The sequence below is a fragment of the Canis lupus genome, chromosome 1 (genome assembly GCF_011100685.1).
Source record: "Canis lupus familiaris isolate Mischka breed German Shepherd chromosome 1, alternate assembly UU_Cfam_GSD_1.0, whole genome shotgun sequence".
Taxonomy (NCBI): Eukaryota; Metazoa; Chordata; class Mammalia; order Carnivora; family Canidae; genus Canis; species Canis lupus.
Window position 1 is genome coordinate 107,371,385 of NC_049222.1, and position 19,419 is coordinate 107,390,803.

Below are 19,419 nucleotides of genomic sequence, written 5' to 3' on the forward strand. Positions count from 1 at the left end.
GTGGACATTTCTTGGACTGATGATCTTCAAATGAAAAAGAAGTGTGTCCCGCTGTAACTAAGGGAATGAAATGTTAAAAGAGTTCCAGGTGGAAAGAGGAAAATCTGTGAAAGAGGACCCACACCCCCTACTGGTCGGAGCCTCCCACTGCTGGAGGAGAGAGGAAGGTCAGAGCCGCCGAGGGCCCGAAGGAGCAGGTGGTCTGAGAAGGGGCGGGGCTTCCGTCGTGGGCGGAGCCAAAGCCCTGCGCCCTGCCCCCTTCCGTAGGCGAGTCATTTCCGTCCGCCGAGGAACAGAGAAAGCCGCCGGCGAGTTGTGGGCAGAGCGCCTCGGGCAGGAGTTCCCTGGTCGCAAGTGGGAAGTGAGTCCCGGTCCGGTACGGTGATTGCGGGGCCGAGCTGGGGGCGGGCGCGAGGTTCTTGGCTTTTGCCCTGGAATGTCCCGGTCGGGACTCTCCGCGGGACTGAGCGGGGCGTCGTCGCCCGGGAAACGGCGCGAGCCAGAGGCCGGCGAGGGGGTGGGATTTCCGGAGCCCTAAGCGGAAGAAGGGAGAGTCCTGGTGGAGGGGCGGGGGGAGGCGGGACTTGCTGTAGCAGTTTGAGGGCGTTCTGCCACTCAAACCTGTTTACTTCCCCTTAGGCTGGCTCCTGGGATGGCCGAGGTGGAGACCCAGGGCCGCCTGTGGCTGGAGAGCCCCCCCGGGGGAGCCCCCCCCATCTTCCTGCCCTCGGACGGGCAAGCCCTTGTCCTGGGCCGGGGACCCTTGACCCAGGTTACCGACCGGAAGTGCTCCAGAAACCAAGGTGGGCGGGGCCGTAGCTGTAGGGATTGTGGCTCGCTCTGGAGCGTGAACGTGCTCTGCGGGAATGGTGGGCAGCCGGTGCAGTAAGGGAGCTGCTTGGCCGCCAGGCGAGATTGCGTGGTGTAGCTCGTCCTGCAGTTAGGTGCCCTCGGGGGAGCATAAGAAGAGAACTGCTGTGCCTGGTCTGGAACTAGCCAGACCCCTTAGTGGGGAGACAGTTGTCAGAGGACGATGCTCACAGGAAGGCTTAAGTCAGGTCATGACCCTTGCCAAGGAGAGAGCCGATGCTACGGTGAGAAGTAGCGGTTGCTAAGCAGGGCGAGGTGGTAACGAGCGTAGCCCAGGACCTGCACCCAGTCACACGCCTCATCAAGGAGAAATCAGTTCTGTACAGAAGAATGCCTCCTGCCGCTGGGCGAGGACCGGCGTCACAGGCTATTCTGAGGCCTCTCTCTGACTACTGCATGTAAAGAGAGAGCCGACCCCATTTAGAAATAAAGTGCTTTCCCGTCCCGAATGGCCTGAATGTCCCCATCCTGTGGCCTGAAGCTGGCCAAGCTCCCCAGTAGTGAGGAAGGCCGTCGCACAAGGATGCACATTCTCACTCCACCCTCTCAACCCTCAGTGGAGCTGGTCGCAAACCCCAGGACCAGGACCGTGGCAGTGAAACAGGTACCAGTTGCTCAGCAAGGCGCAGCGAGGCCTGGGGGAGGAATGGCAGCCCAGCAGGGAACAGGCTCATTGGAAAAACCCGGTTTGAGGGAAGGGGACGTGGCCAGCAGAGAAGGTTCGGGGTATTGCCATTTTCAACGCGTATCCATCCACGTTTGAATTGGGTTAAGGCTGGACCACAGTAACTCTTCCACGTCCCTGATTGGTGGTACGCAGTGAGGAGGCGGGGCTTAAGGGTCTGATTGGCAGGTGGGGGAAGGCTGTCCTTCCTCTAATTCGTGGAGGTTCCGGTTGGGGGCCGGAGCCAATCCCGGCTCCTCCTCCTCCTCCTCCTCCTTTTCTCTCTCTGTCTCTCTCTGTCTCTCTCTGCAGCTGGGAATTAACCCCTCAACTGCTGGGACCCAGGAGCTGAGTCCGGGATCAGAAGGTTCTCTGAGGGTGGGGGACACGCTGTACTTGGTCAACGGCCTCCACCCGCTAACCCTGCGCTGGGAAGAGGCCCGCACGCCTGTATCCCAGCAAGACACTCCACCCGGCACCCCTCCCGTGGCTCCCCATGAGGCAGAGGCTGTTGAGCCACAGAAAAAACGCATGCGGAAGTCATCCCCGGGCTGGGAGAATTTCGAGAAGCTGCTAGTATTTACAGCACCGGGGGTGAAGCCTCGGAGCAAGGTGAGAGCCAAGCTGAGGGAGCCACACGGAGTTGGGGCTGAATGATGTGTGCTGTGTGCCCCTGGGCCATTCAACCTCTCTTAGCTGCCACTTTTTTGAGAAGTGGATCTGATGACAAGTTCAGAGGGTGTTGTAAGCCCTGGGGGCATCGATGTATGTCAGCTCCTGCTTGAGCCCCAGAAAGCACAGTAGTGAACACCATCATTTTCACAGGGACCCAGAGACCTGACCTCACAGTTCCCCCCCATCCCCCCCGCCCCCCAGTCCCCTGTAAAGTAATAAACCCAGAAAAGCGCATGGCTCAGTCCTCTACATGTGGTTTGCACCCAACTTCACTCCTGTATTCATTTTCACTGTTATTAGCCTGAAGTGAAGGCCAGGGGAGGTGGGTGAGTATGACGTGAACCCCATTTTAAAGGCTGGCATACCCAGGGGCATAGGAGAAATAGGAGATGGTACAGTGAAGATCTCGGGCTCTGCACTCAGGTGGTAGGGACACATTCTTCCTGTGCCTTCCCCTAAACGTAAGATGTGTAGGCTGTGACTCAGTTTCCCATTTAGTGACGGGCAAGTGGTAATGTCTCTACGTTGCAGAGGTGACGTGATGTAGCCTGTGAGTCGAGATCAGAGGCATAACAGGGTCGCTGTTCCTCTTTTCTTGCTGACATCAGGTGGCTGGCTTTGATTTGGACGGGACCCTCATCACCACACGCTCTGGGAAAGTCTTTCCCACCGGCCCCACCGACTGGAGGTGATAAGAGGCAGACCAAGGGGGTGAGTGAGGCCCCCGTGGGCCCCAGGTCACCTACCTGCTTTCCCACCCACCCTAGGATCTTATACCTGGAGATTCCACGTAAGCTCCGGGAGCTGGATGCCGAAGGCTACAAGGTATGTGTGCTTTTGTGCATGGAGACCAGGCCACAGGGAGGCTGGGGCCCCACTGAGAAGGGCACCAGGTGACATCCATGCTTCCCCCCCCCAGCTGGTGATCTTCACCAACCAGATGGCCATTGGGCGCGGGAAGCTGCCGGCAGAGGAGTTCAAGGCTAAAGTGGAGGCTGTGGTGGAGAAACTGGGCCTCCCCTTTCAGGTATGGCTGCAAGGGAGCTTGAGTCATAGAGGTTGGGGGACAGGGACCCAGACAGAGGCAGGGACAGAGTTAGTGTCACGGTGTCAGACCGTGACAGAGAGGAGGGAACAGAGACCCAGGGAGAAGGCATACGTACCAGAAGGCAGTGGAGGCCCCCCGGCAGGGTTATGCTGGTAGAAACCCATCATAAATGGGTTCTTGGGCATCTGGAGTCCTCTGGGTTGGTGAAGGGGTAGCATCCCTGGCACCCATGCACCCTCGAAGGATTTGGGGAAGGAGCCCAGGAGGGTGTCTGACCTTCACCCACAGGTGCTGGTGGCCACACACGCCGGCTTGTACCGGAAGCCAGTGATCGGCATGTGGGACCATCTGCGGGAACAGGTGAGTGGTGGCCTCCCAGTAGCTCCCTTCTTCCCTCACTCAGCCCAGCCTCCCCCTGCCACAGGTCTCTGCTGTTTGGCCACCTCCTCTCTCCTCTTCTCATCTCATTCCCTGGTCCTTGCCTCCTTTTCCACCAGTCCCAGTCTAGGTACAGGCGGACAGCACTCTTCAACTCTGAAGATCAGGATGGTCCAGGGACACATCAGTTGTCCATGTATTCTCTTGTGTGTGCCTTTGTTCTGAAGCTCAACAGCTTCTTGAGCTGAATTTGTTAGCGTATGAGACAGACCTGCTGGGGCTCACATACCAGCGAGGGTGCAGACTAGAGGTGCACAGACTGGGTGTGAAATGGTGGGAGTGAAGTGAGGTGAGGCAGGGTTTACCTACAGGGGTTAGGTAGGCCTCTCCAAGGTGCCCTTGTAATTATGAAGCTAGTGAGGGAGGGAGCCTCGCAGGGGAACCTAGGAAGAGCTTCCAGGTGGGAGTAACAGCATGTGTAAAGCACATGTAAAGGTCCCGAGGCAGGGCTATGACTAGTGTGTTCAGGGACAGTGAAGAGGCCTGGGTAGCAGGACCTGAATGGATGATGGGGTAAGGGTGGGGCGTAGGGTCAGAGATCGGGCAGGTGTCAGATCGTGAGGCCTTGTGGGTAAGGTAAGGTCTTCCCTTTTACCCAGCCAGGGGGCAAAGGGATGGGGCCCAGGAGGGCTGGGAGGAGAGGAATCTACAGAAGTGGGAACTGACACCCCCCTGGTGGCTGTGTAGGGAACAGACGCAATGGGGATGGAACAGTGAAGGGGGGTAGGAAGTGGCCCAGCAGTGGCAGCGCCACCAGGATATGATGCTGAACTGGGGCAGGAGAGGCCAGACGTGCCACCAGGATATGATGCTGAACTGGGGCAGGAGAGGCCAGACGTCAGGCCCAGCTCAGCATCCTCGCAACCCCCATTAGTATTCTAGGGGAGCAGGCATGGGAGTGGGTGGGTTCCTTACTGCCTGTTGTCACCTGTCCCTCCCTAGGGCAACGAAGGTGTGCCTGTCTCCATCGGGGACAGCATGTTCGTGGGAGGTAAGGACCCAGGGATGGGGAGTGTGTGGATCCCCTCGGCTGGGCCGCTGGTGGACATGGAGCTGTCTTCTGTCCCAGATGCAGCTGGACGACCAGCCAACTGGGCCCCTGGCCGAAAGAAGAAAGACTTCTCTTGTGCAGACCGTCTGGTGAGGCTCCTTTCCCCTGCTGGCCTGGAGCTGTGTCCCCACCTTATCTGATGTCTGTGTCCCCTGTCGTCCCCTCCCCGCCAGTTTGCTCTCAACCTTGGCCTGCCCTTCGCCACACCAGAGGAGTTCTTTCTCAAGTGGCCCGTTGCCAACTTCGTGCTCCCCACCTTTGACCCGGTGAGGCCTTCGGGGTGGGAGTGGGAGTCGGGAGAGGAGGAGAGGGTCTTGCTCATCACTACCACCCCTCCCAGAGAACCGTCTCCCCCTCGGGGCCGCTTTGCCTCCCGGAGTCCAGCTCCCTCTTGAGCCACGACCCTGAAGTGGTTGTCGCCGTGGGATTTCCTGGGGGTGAGACACCTTGACCCCTTGACCTCAGAAGCCCCAGTCCAGCTCTGGGTCCTTGGGCCCCCACTGACCTTGCCCCTGCCTCACAGCTGGCAAGTCCACCTTCCTCCAAGAGCATCTTGTGTCAGCAGGATACGTGCACGTGAACAGGGTGAGACAGGCCCCCCCCCAATGTGCCCAGGCTGAGCGCAGAGTCCCTGATCCTTCCATCTTCTGTGCCCATTCCCTACCCCACCTAGGTTCTCCCTAGGTGTCTGCTTCCCTTGTTTCTCCTGCCCTCTCCCACTCAGGGTCTGTCACCTTGTATCCCCCAGGACACCCTGGGCTCATGGCAGCGCTGCGTGACCACGTGTGAGAATGCTCTAAAGCAGAGGAAACGGGTTGTGATTGACAACACAAACCCAGACCCTCCGACCCGGGCCAGGTACTGGGCTCCCATGGGCAGCCTCTATAGGGTGGGCTCAGCACCCCTTACCAGCCTGGCCCCTTCCTGGCCCCAACAGGTACATTAAGTGTGCCCGAGACGCAGGTGTGCCCTGCCGCTGCTTCCTCTTCAGCACCACCCTGGAGCATGCACGCCACAATAACCGGGTAAGCTGGCCCCTGCCCCTGCCGTCCCGACCGCCTCCAGGCCCCCAATTCCCAGACCTAACCCCAACCCCCACCCCCTGCAGTTCCGAGAGATGACGGGCTCCTCTCACGCCCCCGTGTCCGATGTGGTCATGTATGGCTACAGGTAAACACAGAAGCCTAGTGGGGAGGTGAGGAGGTGGGGGGTGGACCGGACCCCAGCTGGGTCTCACCTTCCCCCATCACCCCTGCTGCCAGAAAGCAGTTCGAGGCCCCGACCCTGGCAGAAGGATTTTCGGCAATCCTGGAAATCCCGTTCCGGCTGAACCTGGAGCCTCGGCTTGAACGGCTCTACTGCCAGTTCTCAGAGGGCTGAGCTGCGCATCCCCACCCCCCCCGCCCCCGCCCCCGCCCCTGCCCCTGCCCCTGCCCCCAATAAATTGTTTTTTTTTTTTTTTTAAGCTTGGACAGCATCATGCTGAAAGAAGGGTAGTCTACCCAGTGAGGACAGGCACCCGGGCGAGTCCCCGGGGACGGGGGAGCACAGACCTGCCGGCCTCCCAGGCCTCGGGGCACGGACCCCCAGGGATCTGCGCTGAGCTGCGCACTCGGACCACAGGCCTTTCCCAGGGAGGGTAGTTTAGGCTTCCTCAGAACTGTGGCTGTGGGCACCCTAAACAGAGGGTGGGGAATCCAGAGGGGCAGGGCCCAAAGGGGTGCGGGGTGGGGGCGGGGGCTTTTCCTCACCCGCGGGCTGCCCAGCTGCAGAGCCAGCCAAGGAGCACCCATGATGTGACCCTGAGGACAAGAGCTGGATCCCGAATCTGGTGAGTGAGGAATGGCAGCCCGGACCTGAGCAGTAGGGGGCGCTGCTGAGAGCCCTGCCAGGCCCCAAACCCCCAGCAAGTCCTGGATGGCCTGTGTTTGCTGCCAGCCAAGTGAGGCCTGTTGAATCCCAAAGGATGGAGGAGAGCAGGCCCTGGGCCCAGGAATACAGCCAGCCAGCTCCAGGGAGGCCCAGGAAGATGGGGCCACCATCCGCTGCGTGGGCCAGTCAGCTGGGGACACACCTGCCCCTGAAGGCACAAGCAGCTCTGTGAAGAGTGTCCTTCCTTCTAGCTCAGGTGACCTCACGAAAGGTGGCCTCCCCCAGAAATCTGATGGAAATTCATACTCCTGGGTCCCATCAAGCTGAGGGACTCTAGCCTAGGGCAGGGGGCCTTAGGCCATCAGCCTTCTGGGAACCCATGGCGCTCGGCTCCACTGGCATCTCCCCTGCCAAGGCATCTGGACACGGAGCCTAGTGGCCAACGGGCTTTTAAAAGACTTTATTGGGGAAACGTACAGGGGTGGGGACCGTCCGCGGAGACCTCTCCGGACGCTGTCCTCCATCTCGCTGGGCAGTAGCCATCCCCAGGGGCCCCTGCTCAGAAGCATCTGACCTGGGGGCAGGAGGAGAGTGGGAGGGCCTGGACAGGGCCTCCCAGCACCCCATGGGCCCTCCAATCCCAGCCTGGAAACCACAGCTTCATCACCTCCTGGGGGAGAGAGGGCTATACTTGCCCAGGAGACCCTGGGGACCACAAGGCACAGATACGCCTCTCTGCTTGGAACTCCACGCCAGGGTCACATGATCATATCCCAAACCCGGACACCACTGAGGGTCCTTCCTGCGCTCGAGCCGGGTGCTACTCACCAGTTTTGGCGGGGGCCTCGTCTGTGACTCCTGGAGGGGCCCAGCCTGGGGGTGGCCACTACCCCCCCATCTGTGGGGGAGGAAAGTGGGGAGGGGCATCAGTGGTAGGGGTGGGGGTGAGGAGGGGTAGCTGGGCAGGGGATTGGGGGGAGAGCTCGCCACCTCACCCCGCGCTGCTGCTGCTCCTGCTCCAGGTTCCGCTGCAGGACCTGCTGCTGGTTGGCGATGACACGCCGGATGCCGTTGACGAAGTTGCTCTGGTCATGGGGGATGAGGCCGATGAAGATCTTCTTCTCTGACGAGTACAGGAGCATGAGCACGCGCACCTCGCACGATGCCTTGTAGGAAAAGTGCACGCAGCCGGCCTGGTGGGCGCAGAGCAGGCGGGTCATGGTCGGACCACTCCACCCCCCACCCCCCAACAGCCTCAGGGGCTCAAGCACAGGCCAGTGCTCCTGAGACCTGAAGCACACGGCACACCAATGCATCCTGAAAGCCGTCCTCATACCCCTAGTGTCACTCCTGCTCGGGGACAAGGGGACAGAAACCAACAACAGCCCAGGGACCAATGGGCTCTGCACGGAAGGACTGAGGAGCTGGCAGCACCACAGCCAAGCTCCCCACTAGCGGACAGGCGGGCGCGCAGAGCTGCTCCACAGCACCTGGTGGCTGTGACCCACAGAGGCCACGCGAGATGCACAGGCCGATCAGGCCCCAGGAAGCCCAGCACTAAGATCCCCCACGTGCAGCCCTGGAGCAGCTGAAGTGCCGACCGTGAGCCCCCCAGTGGCAGGGACCCTGCTGTCGTGTCTCCCCCGCCCTGAGACATGGCTGAAGTAGCAGCAGTGATGCCTGCTCGAAGGAAGAGGCCCAAGGGCCAGGGCTGTTTTACTGGACAACCTCCCCCCAAAAGACTCTCCACAGCCCAGGTCACCACCCCCCTACAGGTGGGCAAACTGAGGCTCAGAGCTGGAGGACTCACAGCAAGCCCCTGGAACCAGAAGGGCCAAGCCCTCCCTCTGCGTTACCTTGGGGGACCATGGTGGCAGGTGCCCGGAGGGAAGCCCTTCCAAAGCGCGCCCGCCCCGCACACCTACCTGAGCGGCCGCAGCACACAGGGAGCAGGGCCTCTGCAGGCTCCCCTGAGGAACTCTGCTGCTCAATTTTTTTTTTTTTAATGCAAAAGAAACACGTGGGCTTCCCCTCAGCGCACTGTCGCAGGGCTGCAGGACAGACGCTGGCCCGGTGCAGCAACGCCCACAGAGTGCCCGGACAGTGGTGCTTCATGAGCACCAGAGCACAACACGCCTCGCCTCAAAGATGGAGAAACTGAGGCCAGTGCTCTGAGGGCTGGGGCTGGAAACAGGTGGCCCTCCCTGCCTGGCAAGGTGCCTCCAGGAGCCTTGGGTTTTCCTCTAGAAATTGGGCATGGACAGTGGCTCCTTGTCCCCAGGGAGAGCAGGAGGAAGGCCCTGGGGGCACCGGATCCTCGCTCCGTAGTACCAGCTCCTTGACACTGAGTCAATCCTGGAGGCCTGCACCAGGCGGGGTGCACATCTCAGCCTCAGACACTACCTCTGGGCCTCAGTTTCCCCATCTGTAAAATGGGGTCAGGACAGCACAGAGCCTCAGGGAGTCATGTGGCCTGAGAGGCAGCACGTGTCCAAACACAAGGCCAACCTGCTGTCACTGGGGGGCCACCCCTGCACACTCCCCCAAGCTGGTCTGGAGGAACGGTCACAGGCTCTCATCTCCCAGTTCTTAAACCCAAAAGGGAACCGGCCCTGTGCGCCCCAGCCGGGCCCTCCTCGTCAGCCCCTTGCCCCACTCACAAAGCCATTGTCCATGATCCGGCACAGGCTCTTCAGCGTCTCCAGGTCCTTGGTGAAGTGGAACTGGACCAGGCGCGAGTTCCGAAACAGTGGTACCAGGGTGGTCTGCAGGGAAGGCGGTATGGCTCCATGACAAAGGAACCCTGAGTGAGCCACAGCCACACTGTCCTGCCTCTGCACGGTCCCCACATGGCAGCTGCCACTGCCTCCATAGGCCTCACCCCGACGGACCACCTTGGACGGTTCCCGAGTGTGACCCCCTCATCAAGCCGGTCTCCACCCCTGCCTGCCTGCACTTGTTGGATGACCAGCCACTGGGCCCTTGCACATGCTCTCTAGAAGATTCTCTAGCTTTTCTTTAGGGAAAGCACTGTGGCCCCAAGGCCTACACCAGCTATCTCACAGGTGGGGCAGGCCCAGGGCCTCCCTTCACTCTCACCAGCAGCTGCTGTGGGATGAGCTGCATGTACAGCTTCCTTGGCCACTGCTCAGTCCTCCTGCGGGGCATGAGGGGACCAGGGTCAGGAAGCCGGGCCTCGACAAGACCCTGCCTTGGCCCCCAGCCCGACACTCACAGGATCTCCCCTTGGTTCACGTAGACATGTGATGGCAGCCACCTCTTGGACCGACTGTTGGGCTCAGGCCTGGGCTTTTGGGGAGAGGAAGAAAGTGACATCAGCAGTGGGAGGTGCCCCAGTCAGCAAGGATGCACTGGTCTTATGGGCACCCAGGTACCCCCCAGGACTCACCTCTTGCCACTCCATGACTCCACTCCACGCTAGGAACTTGTTGTTGACGATCTGCACCGGGCCCGCGACACCACCAGGGCCCACTGCCTGTGGGAGCAAAAGCAGGGGACCAGTGCCCAGGAGCGCTCCAGGGGAGGCTTCTGGGAAACCTCAGAGCTGACCCCAGGACCCTCACCCCCAGCTTCCTCTCCAGATCTTCAGCCTCCAGTCTGTCTGTCCACAGTCCCAGAGGACTCCCCCGCCTCCCATGCTGGCCCTGTCCTTCACCTGCTCGAGACCTCCCATGGCTCCCAAAGGCCCTGAAAACAAGTCTCAGATGCTCAACCTGGGGTACCAAGCCCAAAGGGTCTGCCTCTAAGACTGAACAGCCCCATAGTTCACTGCACCCAACAGAGACACACTGCTGGGAAGGAGGACAATATTCATAAATTCATAAGTAACTTACAAGGGGTGAGCCACAACACGGCCCCCCTCCAGAGCCTTCCAGCCAGCCACACAGCGTTCCCCACAAGCCTTCGTGCCTGTCTATCCACGTCCCTGCTCTGCTCCCACATGGGTGTCCCTCCTGTCAGCGACCACGGTCATCCCCACCGCCCCCCTTGCTCTTCAAGGCCTCATTGACCTGTCCACTGCCTGGGACCCGAGGGCTGGCCTGGGCTCCACCAGCACCAACCTGTTTGCGCGTGGTGATAACCTGCCGGATGGCATTGACGAAGCCGCTCTGGTCATAAGGGATGAGGCCCATGAAGATCTTTTTCTTGGACGAGTACAGGAGCATGAGTACGCGCACCTCGCAGGGGGAGATGTGGGGAAAGAGCATACACCCCGCCTGGGAGGGGCGGGGAGCAGGAAGGCAGTGAGGCACCCTGGGGCACTGCCGCCCACCACTCCAAGCTAACCTGAGGCTGCTCTGTCCTCAAAGTCCACACCAAAGAGAAGCCGGAGACCAAAACATGTTGCAAGAGGAGGTGACTGGGCATCTCCATGTCTCCCCTCCTGGGCAATCTGTGGTCAGGGGCCCGGGCCCCACCCTACAGGTGCAAGGAGCCTGAGAGGGATGCATCTCCCACCCCTGTCCCCCTCTCAATGCCAGCCCCGTCTCTTAGAGCAGGACCCGCCTGCTAACCAGGCCAGAACGTCCTCCAGGGAGGCCCTGGGCACAGACCCAGCTCTGCTTCCTCCTAGCTGGGAGCTCAGACACAAATCCCCTATTCCCGGACCTCAGTTTTCCCGTCTGTAAAATGGTTTCACAGGAGCCTCCAGAGACAACACCACATAAATATTTGTTATTTGAGATGCTAGTGCCTCCTCAGTGGGACATGGGAAGAGCTAGGAGTCTGACAGACCAGACTCCTCCCTCGGGGCTGTCAGAACAAAGGGGCGTACGCTTTGGAGAATACCCCACGCTGCCTGCCTGACATCTCTTGTTGCTCAGGGAACTTGCCCCGACCTTCCTGGACCCCCACACAGCTGGTCTCCCCAGGAGCAGAACATGCCAGGTGGCACAAGAAGTGCGCTGACCTGTCATTCTTATGGCCTGAAGGCCCCATTAGCCAGGCAGATAGCAGGTCCCCCGCAGAATGGTGCTGAGTTAAGGGGTGACCAGTCAGGCAAGAGACCCTGCACCAATCGACCCCTGGTCTGGACAGACCCTGAGGAAACAGGATCTGCATGGACATGGGGGATCATGGCCCACCCAGCACCTGGAGATAGGGATGGGGAAGGTGCTGGGACCAGAGACTGGAGGGGACCCCGGAACTGAGTCCTAGGGTGTCCTGGGCAGATAACCTACTAGCATCTATCTCCTTCCACAACCAGACCCCGGGAGAGGGGGTCACTGGCCGATACCAGGGCCTCCATGAGAGGAGGCCCAGACCAGGGAGGGGTGGGGTGGGTGGGTACAGAGACCACCCTGGGATTCAGTCCCTACGTGCCCTGCACCACAGCCTCACCAGCTCATGTCTACAGGGTGTCTGCCTCACTTTCCACAGGCTGACTTCTCGTAGCCTAAGGAGGGAGTCCCACCATGAAGCCCCATTTGCCAGACGAAACAGCCCCAGCACAGAGGACACCCCCATCCCGACTCACCTCCTCCCCCAGCCACCTTCCATTAGCAGGTCCCTGACAGTGCTGGGCCCCCACAGGGTCCTGGGAGAGCCAGCCCTGGACCTCCACTCCCTCACTTCCCTGTCCGCTCCCCGCCCAGCCAAGCTACAGGAGCCCGAGGCAGGTGCTCTGCTCTGACACCCTCATTTACAGACAGAGACTGAGACGCCACCAAGAGGACACCCCTGGACCCCTCAGGAGGGATGTCCTGGGACCCTGCCTGGGGTGGTCCCTGCAGAGCCCTGCCTCCTGCTGTCCTCTGTCACCAAGGCACTCAGGAGTCCTTGTCCTCACCACCACCCACCCCGGGACCCACTCTACTCACGAAGCCGTTGCCCATCACGCGGCAGAGCCCCTTGAGAGAGTCGCAGTCTCTGTTGGTGAAGTGGAATTGCGCCAGCTGGGAGTTGCGGAACAGGGGGCCCAGGGTGGTCTGGTGGCAACACAGGAACCTCTGGGTTACTCTGGGGCTGCGGGGTCTCTGGGGAGCGGGCTGGGGGGCTTGGGGGGAGAGGCTGGAGGAGGGTTTTACCAGCAGCTGCTGCGGGATGAGCTGCATGATCAGCTTCTGGGGCCACTGGTCCGTCTCCCTGCGGGGAGTGGGGGCAGAGGGTCAAGGGAGGCCCCCCTGCCATCCACCCCCCTGCCTGCCCATCACTACTCACAGGTTCTCGCCCTGATTCACGTAGGCCTGGCAGGGGAGGGCTCGCTTCAGCTTTGCAGTAGAGTCGGAGTAGGGTCTGCGCTTCTGTCATGGGGGGGAGGGGGAGGGGTCACTGGACACAACCTAGATGCCTCAGCGTGCCCCACCCACAGGGGCAACCGGGACCCTTGAGGCCATCCCCCAGCCCCCTCGGGGACTCACAAGGGGACCTGGCACAGCTCACCTCCTGCCACTCGAGGACGCCACTCCAGGCCAGCAGCTTGTTGCTGAGCCGGTGCTCACCTACGGCCAGGCCCCCGAGGGCGAGCCCAGGAGAGGAGGGCCCGATGGGACCCAAGGCGCCGAAGACCCGAGCACCTTGCTGCAGCAGAGGAGAGCAGAGAAACTGAGGCTGAGGGACCCACAAGGACAGGCTGTCCCCCCACGTCTGTGGATTTGGATTCACACCCAAATCCCCCCTCGGAAACTCCCAGGGTCACATCCAAACCCTGTGCCAGGGGTCAGGACCCCAAGCGACTGACCTCCACATCCTCTTCCTGCCACAACTCCAGAACCAGGGCCCCCACCATCCCACTTGTCACCTCAACACTGATCTGTTTCCCCTTCCAGACTTTGCTCCAGCTGTGTTCTCTGCTTACAATGTCATCCCACCTGCTTCAGAAGATGCCGTCCACTCACTCACACCCCCAGCCCAATCAACTCTTGGTCCCTCTGTCCTGACTCAACTCACAAACCAGGTCTCTAGGTCCAGGGCCTCCTTGAAGCACCCCCACTCCAATGCACAGGCCAGCCTGGACACACTGGTTTGCCCCAACCCACCCTTGCTCAAAATTCTTCCAAAGCTCCCCATGGCCCTCCAGAAGTCTGGACTCTCCCCTCTAGTTCCTGCCAGCCCTTCCAGGCAGTCACAGACCCTCCTGCCCTCTAGTTTGACCCCAGGGGGATGGAGGAGGTAAAGCGAAGCACAGAACAGAACCATCCAGGGAGGCCAGGAGACCTTCAGAACAGAGAGTGTAACAACACCTGGAGGGGTCTCAAACACAACATCTTGAGAGCATCTGAGGAACACAGGGAGAACGTTCCAGCAATAAAGCCAAGGAAAGCTACACATTCTACTCTTCACAGGGCACTCTCCCAGGTATCTTTTTTCTAAACCAAAAACATCTCAAGGCAAACAAGGGAAGGCTTTGGAATAGGCCGGCAGCAAGAAACCCCTGCAAACCTACTTGTAAATGCCTCGGAGCAGCAAGAGAAATCGTAACGGTTGTTACTTTTCATCTGACTACTAACAGGTACTCTGCATTTCCTACAAAGCACACAAATGTCTTTTGTCCCAGGACAACAGACAAGAAAAGTTGTATCTTACCGGGACTTAAGAGGCAAGCAAAACAAAAACAAAAACCCAAACCTGCATGTCCTTCAACTGGGCGGCTGATTCTGGAATTTGGGCAAAAGTATCAGATTAGGGAGAAAACCAGAGAGCATCTTGGTGTAAGAACAGGTTGGCGAGCGTTCAGTGCTAGACCACATCTGAGATGCAGAACAGGGGCGTTGGGGCCCTCGCTTTGAAGGTGCCACAAGTGGGGCGCAGAGCATCTGAGCATCAGGACTTAGAGCACACAGCCTTTGGAAATCCAGGTGAATGCATTTAAGGACCCAGGCAGCGTAAGCTGCAGGAGCACGTGCCTAAAGTCCGCTTTGTCTGGAGGGCAAACTGCTCATGCAGGCTTTGAAAAATGTTTAGGTCTAGAATGTAAAGACCAGGAACAGTTACCTAGAAGCCTGGGTCCACCTGCAGTAACAATGTGGCCCACACACCCAAGTGGAGGACCACCTTAAGGACTAGGCTTCCGTGCAATCCTAGAGGAAATCTCCCATCTGGGCAAGTGTGTGCAAAATTTGGCTGTGCCTCCGACATGTGAATTGTTGTTTACTAGGAAGCCTATTTCGAACTTGGGAAGAGAACCAAAACCCTAGGATGCCCGTTGAAGGACCCAGAAAACGCTCTTGAGCAACTAGGTGTGATTGCTGCTGAACTAAGAGGATGAGGCAGTTGGGCGAAGGGGTATGTTTAAGTTTCGGGGAAGGTTCAGAGCCTTGGTATCTCAGGTTTAAGATCCCACGAAGCCGGCTTTAAGACTCGCGCGGGGCTGCCACAGCTCCATGCCTTGCACAACGTCGGGGTCAGTTCATGAAAGAGGCGAACTGAGAGCCAGCCTAGGGCGAAAGGCACACCCGGGCAAGCGTGAAACGTCAGGATGTGCAGTTTTACTATTCCAGGTACACCTTAAGATTCTTGAGAAGTACGTGTGTATTTGGGGTCTGGGGAGGCGCGTGTAGTTAATAATAAACCTGCGAAGCTAGATGTTTATGTTTGGGCTTGCTGCACTCCGTAAGGGCATCCCACATCTGGGCGGGCGTGCAAATCCCGGGCGCACACGCCACGGGCGCCGTGCAGACGCGCGCGGGCCCGGAGAACACCCCGGGTGCAACACCTTGGGCACGCGAGCGCAGGACGCGCGGGCCCCTCTCGCCGAGGCCCCCTCCCCCATTTCCAGGTTTCCTGCCCGAAGAGAGACCAACTTTCCAATTGGAAAAACAAGCGTGAACGCCGCCCGCCCCCCACCCCGCGTTTAAATCGGGACGCGGAGTCAGCAGTAATTTGAGCCATCCCCGCCCCCGTACCCCACCCCCGCCACCCCAGCCCAAACGCGCAACAAAGAGGAGAGCCCGGCGCGTACCACCCGGGGGGTTCTACGGGGGAACCCGGCCCCAGGCGGGACCACCCCTAGGGCCACCCGGAGACCCGAGAGAGGAGGGGGCCGCGGACAAAGACCCAAGCCCGGGGGAGGGGCCGGCGGGGGCGGGGCCGTGGAAGGCTCTGGAAAAAAGGCGGGGGGCTCACCATGGGAGGGGCCGAGCGGGCCCGGATCCGCGGCGGCTGCGGGCCGCGGGGGCTGGCGGGCCAGGAGCGCGAGCGGGCGGCGCGCACCGTGAGGGGCCGCGGGGGGCGGCCGCGACCCCCGAGGGGGCCCCCAGCGCCGGAGCGGTGCGGAGCGCGGCGCGGACGGACCATAGCGGGAGCGGACCGAGCGGGCTGGGGGTTGCCACGGGCCGCACGGGGGGCTGCGGGCTCCACCGACTGAGGGGCGCGGGCGCGCGGCTTCGGGGGAGACGGGCTGGACTGTACCAAGCGCGGGGGACGCGCCACAGGAGAGGGGTCGCCGCGGCCAAACCACTGCGGCGAGCGGGGGAGCGAGGCGCGTACCAAGAGCGTCCGCGAGGGGGCGTGGCCGGGCCGTACCAAAATAGAGCTGGGGGGCCTCGGGAAACGGAGAGGGTGTGTGGGGCGGGGAACACGGCCATTGGAAGAGGCTCTGGGCGGCTCGGGCTACAGGGGAGGAACTGAGAAGACGTGAGAGCCACGCTTCAGGGGGGGTGTGGCGGGAGAGGCCACCCGGACGGTGTAGAGGTGGGGGTTGGTGAACGTAGAAGACGATACCAAGTTGGCTACGGGCTGGGGGATAGGTTTCCAAGAGACCCTATCCCGAGTCCCGGACCCGCGGAACCGGGAGACTACACCAAGAGACCTCGGGAAGAGGAGGAGTAAGGATTAGTGAGCCTGGGGGCAAAGGAACCTACCTAAAAGTTTGGGGATACGGACTGTACCCTGTATCAGGGTAGGACTTAATATTTGAAGGCAGTGACGTGGCTAGCTGGGCCGGAGACCACAAATCCCAGCGGCCCCCGCGCGCCCTGGGCGGTGCCAGGAGTCCCAGGGGCGGCCGCCAGTCACTGCTGCGTGCCCATTGGCCCCCGCGCCCTGGGCTCCGCCCACCGCCCTAGGTACCTCTTGGGGCTTCTAGCCGCTCTGCTTCTCGGGGCTGTTCATTGATTCACTCCTTCGCTCGACTCTTGCACGACTGCGTATTCACTTACTAGGAGTTGTGTAACATTCTTTGCTTAAATTTGCCTGTCCTTGAACTTTGGACAATAGGTAGCTGTAAAGTGGTTATGAGGATTCAATGAGTTAAAGTAGTCGGATCAGTACTCAGCATGGTAACGACTTAGACGTCAACTTTTCTTAAAAAAGAAAAAAGTCATTGTGATGAACACGGGGTGATTAAAATAAAAACTGTTAAAAATCATTATCAGTACTACTATTTATAGTTTGCGTGGGCAGCAAGTGTAATGTGATGACCGAAACAGACCAGGTCTCTCATAGAGCCCAAGGTCCACTGGACAGGACAAATAATCACAGTTTGTGATAAATGTTATAAAAAGCGCAGATGCAACCCTGGGAAACAGAGTTGCAGAAGCGGGGGAGGGGAAGAGGTGACTGGGTGAGGAATACTAAGGAGGGCACTTGATGGGATGAGCACTGGGTGTTATACATTGGCAAATTGCATTTAAATAAAATATTTAAAAATTTGAAAAAGAAGAGCAAATGCACGGGACAATGGCATGGTGACCATGAGGAGTCAGGGAAGTATCCTTTAGGCGGCCTCCGATTCTACTTGGGCTGGAAGAGTCCTAAGATGAGAGAACAGCAAGGGGTACAATCCTGAGATTGGAAGGAGAGTAAGGATAGCAGCGCAGCTGGATTGCATTGAGGGTGGAGGAGAGCTATGGGAATGGGGAGGTGCTGGGGTCCACAAGCAGGATCCTGTAGCCTTGGGATGGGATTTGAAATGTTTTTTTAAGATTTTATTTATTTGAGAGAGTGTGAGGGAGAGAGCACTCGAGTAGGGGGGAGGGGCAGAGGGAGAGGGAGAAGCAGATTCTCCGCTGAGCAGGGAGCCCGATGTCAGGCTCCATCCACAACCCTGAGATCATATCCTGAGTGGAAGGCAGATGTTTAAGCAACTGAGCCACCCAGGTACCCTGAAATTTGAATTTGGATCTCACTTTGCTGGGAAGGTTTTCAACAAGGGAGTGACATAGACTTATTTTTTTTTTTTTTTTTTTTTTTTTATGATAGGCACACAGTGAGAGAGAGAGAGGCAGAGACACAGGCAGAGGGAGAAGCAGGCTCCATGCACCGGGAGCCCGACGTGGGATTCGATCCCGGATCTCCAGGATCGCGCCCTGGACCAAAGGCAGGCGCCAAACCACTGCGCCACCCAGGGATCCCTATTTTTTATTTTTTGACTCGCTTATTTTTAAACAGGTCTTTCATAGAATGCATAGAAACATCCACAGGATATCTCTACAAGTCTACAGAAAACAGGTGAGTCGCCTCTGAGGAGAGAAGGCAGCAGACCGAGGGAATGGGACCAGCAGGGTGGAAGGGAGACTCAGTTTACTCTCTTAGACAATTTGGAATTTTTACCATATGCAAATGTTACCTACTGAAAAATAACTTGAGAAATTGTTAAGTCTTGGGACGCCTGGGTGGCTCAGTGGTTGAACGTCTGCCTTTGGCTCAGGGCGTGTCCCTCAGTTCCAGGATTGGGTCCCACATTGGGCCCCCTGCATAGAGCCTGCTTCTGCCTCTGTCTCTGCCTCTCTCTGTGTGTCTCTCATGAATAAATAAAATCTTTAAAAAAAATAGTTAAATTTTTTTGAAGGATTCCTCCAGCAGCTGTGTTGAAAATAAGATGGTAGGGGATGAATGGAAGCAGACGGCCAGAGTGAAGACTGTGCCAATAATCCAGTTAAGAGGCACAGATGGGATGGATGGCAGGCAGGGGGGCCACCGTGGAGGTGGTCGTTTCCACAATTTATTTCAAGCTGGAGCTCAAAGGACTTGCATAAAGTGAGAGAAGGAGATATGAAGCATGATTCCAAGGTTTTTGCCCATACAGGGGTGCCACTTAGTGAAAGGAAACTGGCTATGGGAGCAGGTGGAAATCGCTGCTTCCATTTGTGATGTGTTAACTTAGACCTTGACTAAGCACTGTGGATAGGGGAGTCTGGAGATACAGCTTTAGGAGTCTTATGTGTTTGAATCAATGAGACAGCGAGGTCACAAAAAGCATGTGTATAGATAGAGACCAGGACACTCTGTCCCTTTAGAGGTCAGAGTCCTGAGGAGCAACCAGCAAACGAGTCAGAGGGGTGGCCCATGATATAGGAGAAGCCTGGGGCCAGGATGTATTTCCCCGTCCTTTTTTGCCCCACCCACTAAAGCTGAGCAGCCCAGGGTTTCCCAGGGCTGACTGGAACCCAAACCTGAGTTGTGACCAAATGGAGTCAGTGCTCTCTGGACCCAGACCACATGTTAGATATCAACAGTTAACCTCCAGACCCCTGACCATCATCCATGTCAGGACAACTGACCACTGGCAGCAGCAAGGAGACAGAACCACAGAGAGCGAAGCCTCCTTAATCCCCCCAAATCCTCATTTCTCACCATTCCCATTGGTCCAAGACTCCACAATCTCTTCCCTGGATAACATCCTCCTAAACACTCCAGTGGCTTCCCAATCCCCTTTGAGTTCAATACAAACTTCTTCTAATGCCCCGCATGGTGGACTTTTGCTGCTCTATCCAGAATGATCTCTTTCATCATCCTTCAGCTCCCATCAGGACACACGTGTGAGTATGAATTCCCAGGATATCTAAACAGAAAGTTGTGCCAGGATACACTCCAGCAGGAGCAAAATGGAAACATCCCAGA

At 58.7% G+C, this 19,419-nt stretch overlaps 2 protein-coding genes across 7 annotated transcripts; one reads left to right on the top strand and one right to left on the bottom strand.

The window, feature by feature from the left end:
• The first annotated feature begins 216 nt into the window (after positions 1-216).
• Positions 217-11,321, top strand: PNKP (polynucleotide kinase 3'-phosphatase). 4 transcript variants are annotated; one of them, XR_005354516.1, is made up of 19 exons: positions 217-361; positions 640-803; positions 1,428-1,474; positions 1,847-2,146; positions 2,818-2,897; positions 2,977-3,034; positions 3,129-3,236; positions 3,546-3,617; positions 4,638-4,686; positions 4,765-4,835; positions 4,920-5,012; positions 5,087-5,183; positions 5,270-5,331; positions 5,495-5,604; positions 5,684-5,771; positions 5,855-5,916; positions 6,213-6,577; positions 6,712-6,874; positions 7,641-11,321. XR_005354516.1 is itself a non-coding variant. In XM_038528166.1 (17 exons), exons 2-17 carry the CDS (start codon positions 653-655, stop codon positions 6,124-6,126), a joined length of 1,566 nt encoding a protein of 521 aa, XP_038384094.1. In that variant the 5' UTR covers positions 217-361; positions 640-652; the 3' UTR covers positions 6,127-6,165. The 4 variants fall into 4 exon arrangements, 3 of the variants coding, with proteins under 3 accessions (XP_038384094.1, XP_038384096.1, XP_038384095.1); XM_038528166.1 differs by lacking the exons at positions 6,213-6,577; positions 6,712-6,874; positions 7,641-11,321 and adding an exon at positions 6,009-6,165; XM_038528168.1 differs by lacking the exons at positions 6,213-6,577; positions 6,712-6,874; positions 7,641-11,321 and adding an exon at positions 6,013-6,130.
• Positions 7,055-16,031, bottom strand: PTOV1 (PTOV1 extended AT-hook containing adaptor protein). Of its 3 annotated transcripts, none has more exons than XM_038528170.1 (14): positions 15,703-16,031; positions 13,021-13,158; positions 12,799-12,881; positions 12,666-12,723; positions 12,459-12,566; positions 10,927-11,058; positions 10,701-10,784; positions 10,028-10,114; positions 9,854-9,927; positions 9,718-9,775; positions 9,279-9,383; positions 7,614-7,811; positions 7,447-7,516; positions 7,055-7,288 (listed from the first exon to the last, which is right to left on the bottom strand). In XM_038528170.1, the coding sequence occupies exons 1-13, from the start codon at positions 15,871-15,873 to the stop codon at positions 7,505-7,507; spliced, it is 1,308 nt and encodes a 435-aa protein (XP_038384098.1). In that variant the 5' UTR covers positions 15,874-16,031; the 3' UTR covers positions 7,055-7,288; positions 7,447-7,504. The 3 variants fall into 3 exon arrangements, with proteins under 3 accessions (XP_038384098.1, XP_038384097.1, XP_038384099.1); XM_038528169.1 differs by having other exon boundaries at positions 7,055-7,192; positions 15,703-16,030; XM_038528171.1 differs by lacking the exon at positions 10,927-11,058 and having other exon boundaries at positions 7,055-7,192; positions 10,701-10,856; positions 15,703-16,021.
• Between the last annotated feature and the right edge of the window lie 3,388 nt (positions 16,032-19,419).

Coding starts and splice junctions, on each gene's coding strand:
- PTOV1 (XM_038528170.1), bottom strand. CDS start 15,873: ATGGTCCGTCCGCGCCGCGCTCCGCACCGCTCCGGCGCTGGGGGCCCC. Junction 13,159..15,702: donor CCCGCTCGGCCCCTCCCATG/GTGAGCCCCCCG, acceptor CCTCTGCTGCAG/CAAGGTGCTCGGGTCTTCGG. Junction 12,567..12,665: donor TCATCCCGCAGCAGCTGCTG/GTAAAACCCTCC, acceptor TGTTGCCACCAG/ACCACCCTGGGCCCCCTGTT.
- PNKP (XM_038528166.1), top strand. CDS start 653: ATGGCCGAGGTGGAGACCCAGGGCCGCCTGTGGCTGGAGAGCCCCCCC. Junction 3,618..4,637: donor GGGACCATCTGCGGGAACAG/GTGAGTGGTGGC, acceptor GTCCCTCCCTAG/GGCAACGAAGGTGTGCCTGT. Junction 4,687..4,764: donor GGACAGCATGTTCGTGGGAG/GTAAGGACCCAG, acceptor CTTCTGTCCCAG/ATGCAGCTGGACGACCAGCC.